The sequence below is a fragment of the Phaethon lepturus genome, unplaced genomic scaffold (genome assembly GCF_000687285.1).
Source record: "Phaethon lepturus isolate BGI_N335 unplaced genomic scaffold, ASM68728v1 scaffold15869, whole genome shotgun sequence".
Lineage (NCBI taxonomy): Eukaryota > Metazoa > Chordata > Aves > Phaethontiformes > Phaethontidae > Phaethon > Phaethon lepturus.
The window spans coordinates 24,797-27,221 of record NW_010561361.1 but is presented as its reverse complement, the minus strand read 5'-3'; the positions used below and the strand labels follow the sequence as shown (position 1 = coordinate 27,221).

Here is a 2,425-nt window from a genome sequence, read left to right as displayed (position 1 = left end):
GAACCGGGCCCTCCTTACACCACTGACACGCATCTCATCACTAACAGCGGTAAAATGTTAGTTCTGGATAAACTGCTAGCAAAACTCAGAGAGCAAGGTGGGTACTGTTTACGAACAGTAGCGATCTGAATGCTCATTGTATGTAAAACTACCTTTGAAAAACTGCATAGATTCATTCTTGTCTTTCCTCCAGTTGAATGTATTAATGACTTTCAGTGAGGTTTTTGTTGAAAATCGTTTTTCTGTAGGTCTTAACACATGGAGGGAAGGAAGTCTTACAGGAATGATGAGGAAGACCAGTAATTTGGAGAAGTAGAAAGAAAGGAAGAGCAGAGCCTCCCTTCTGCTGTCTTTAAGAAAATTTCTGATGAGAGGATTAGTTTGTCTGTGCATATCAGTTGTCAGCTACTTATCTTACCATAGTTTTAAATGTTCTGTTTCTTCAGCTATGTATTCCTTCTGTTTAAATTATCAAATAACCTATCTTGAGGAGAAGTTAAATCAATACAAGAAAAGTAACTTCAGAAGAAAGACTTGTTAGGCACAGTATAGAATATCTCACATGAATTCTTACTCATGCTCTATAGTAGGCTCTGTGATAAGATTAATGTGAAAACATAAAAACAATGACAAAACCTTCTGCGGTGTTCTGTCAGGTTCCAGAGTTCTACTTTTTAGTCAGATGACTCGCTTACTGGATATTTTGGAAGACTATTGCATGTGGCGTGGATATGAGTACTGCCGACTTGATGGACAGACACCACATGAAGAAAGAGAGGTGAGAAAATCGTATATAAACAAGAAATTTCTTTGTTTTACATACTAGATTATTAAGAAGTTGTTATTTGTGTGTGTGTGTGTGTGTGTATAAGTAGCTACACCATTGTTTAAAGTAAAGCAAAAATGCTATGCTTTAAAAAGGCTGCTAAGGGTTTTTCCTCACCAAAAGCCACAGTAATGCACGTCTCATTTGTTCCTCAACTAAATGAAAAATGTAATATTCTGTGGACTCAAAATGGATTTTTCCAACTGTGCAAACCTACAGTTTCTTACTTCTATTAAAAAATCAGTTTTGGTATGAAAATTCTGTGAATTTTCGAAGAAATTTCATTGAAAAGCCAGCAACATATTGTAAGTCTGTTTGAAAACTCTGATACTTTAGTGACACTTTTTTTTTTCTTTTAGGAAGCAATAGACACATTTAATGCTCCCAACAGCAGTAAATTCATTTTCATGCTGAGTACCAGAGCTGGAGGTCTTGGAATTAATTTGGCAACTGCTGATGTGGTTATTCTCTATGATTCAGACTGGAACCCTCAAGTAGATCTACAAGCCATGGTGAGTTAACTTCCTAATACACATTGGCTTGTTAAAGTTGTCATTGTTCTATTTTGTATAAGTGTTTTCAGAACTTGCATTTTTGTCATTTTTCTTTACTTTTTGTGTTTAATACCAAGAAACTAAGGAATTGAATAAAAGGCATGAACAGAATTGTCGAAGAAACTGTAGATTTTTCTCTGTAAATATCAGTCTTATTAATTATTTTCATAACTGAATAAGATTAATTCTGTCAAAACACTGTATCAAACTTGTTTTTCCGTAGAATTATTCTTAATTCTGTCTTTCCAGAAGAAAACAGTAAAAGAATAAGAGAGAGCCGTTTCCAAAATAATAGCAAAGAATTAAAAGCATGCAGTTTTATATTCCTCCCTTCTGGGCAGCTTACGCTTTTGCAACCCACCTTGTTTCTGCATAAGTATAAAGTCATTCGGTGGTGAGACCAGGGGGAAAAACAACCCTTATCTTTGCATTAAACATACTAAAATCTTCTCTTTCTGAGTGCTGAATATCAAAAAATCAAATCTATAATTTGTTTCATGTGCAATAAAAATCACATGATCCTTCTTGCATGATTGGGAGGGTTGGGGTATTTGTTCTGTCGTATGTGTTTCGTGTGAGGGTTTTTTTTGTTAATGTCCTTAAACACATCAAATATTTACTGTGAATAACCTCATTCTTTTGATGTGCATGCTGACTACCAATAGTAGACAGAGTTCCTGGAAACTGATAAGTGTGATTTGTAAGCTTTAGTAGAATTTCTAGGAAGAAATTAATTTTAGGCAGGAGAGTAAACTATTTAATGACTCATGTTTAAAGGAAAGTCAGAAAATCCTGGCACCAACAGCTTGAAGGCCAGTTGTTTAACTTCTTTATTTAAGAGGACAAAATAATATTTTTATTCATGTTTTCCAGAGAGAATAAACACAAGTTTTGTTATAAATAAGTAGAATATGTTAGACATATAATCTCATTTGCTGTGTATTGTACCTGTACTATGTGAGCTGCATATTGATGCTTTAACGTAGCTAGCTTGGGACAACAGTATTGCAGCTGTGGCTGCATGGACTTTGCCCATGGAATTAAT

At 34.8% G+C, this 2,425-nt stretch overlaps 1 protein-coding gene across 1 annotated transcript in view; it reads left to right on the top strand.

Moving 5' to 3' along the window:
• Positions 1–2,425, top strand: part of SMARCA1 (SWI/SNF related, matrix associated, actin dependent regulator of chromatin, subfamily a, member 1) — a gene marked incomplete at its 5' end in the record, with an annotated part of 28,302 nt that overhangs the window by 9,361 nt on the left and 16,516 nt on the right. The window contains 3 exons of the mRNA XM_010293993.1: positions 1–97; positions 657–778; positions 1,186–1,338. The exon at positions 1–97 is cut by the window's left edge and continues 166 nt beyond it. Coding sequence (XP_010292295.1) covers positions 1–97; positions 657–778; positions 1,186–1,338 — 372 coding nt within the window. The remainder of the gene's footprint in view (positions 98–656; positions 779–1,185; positions 1,339–2,425) is intronic.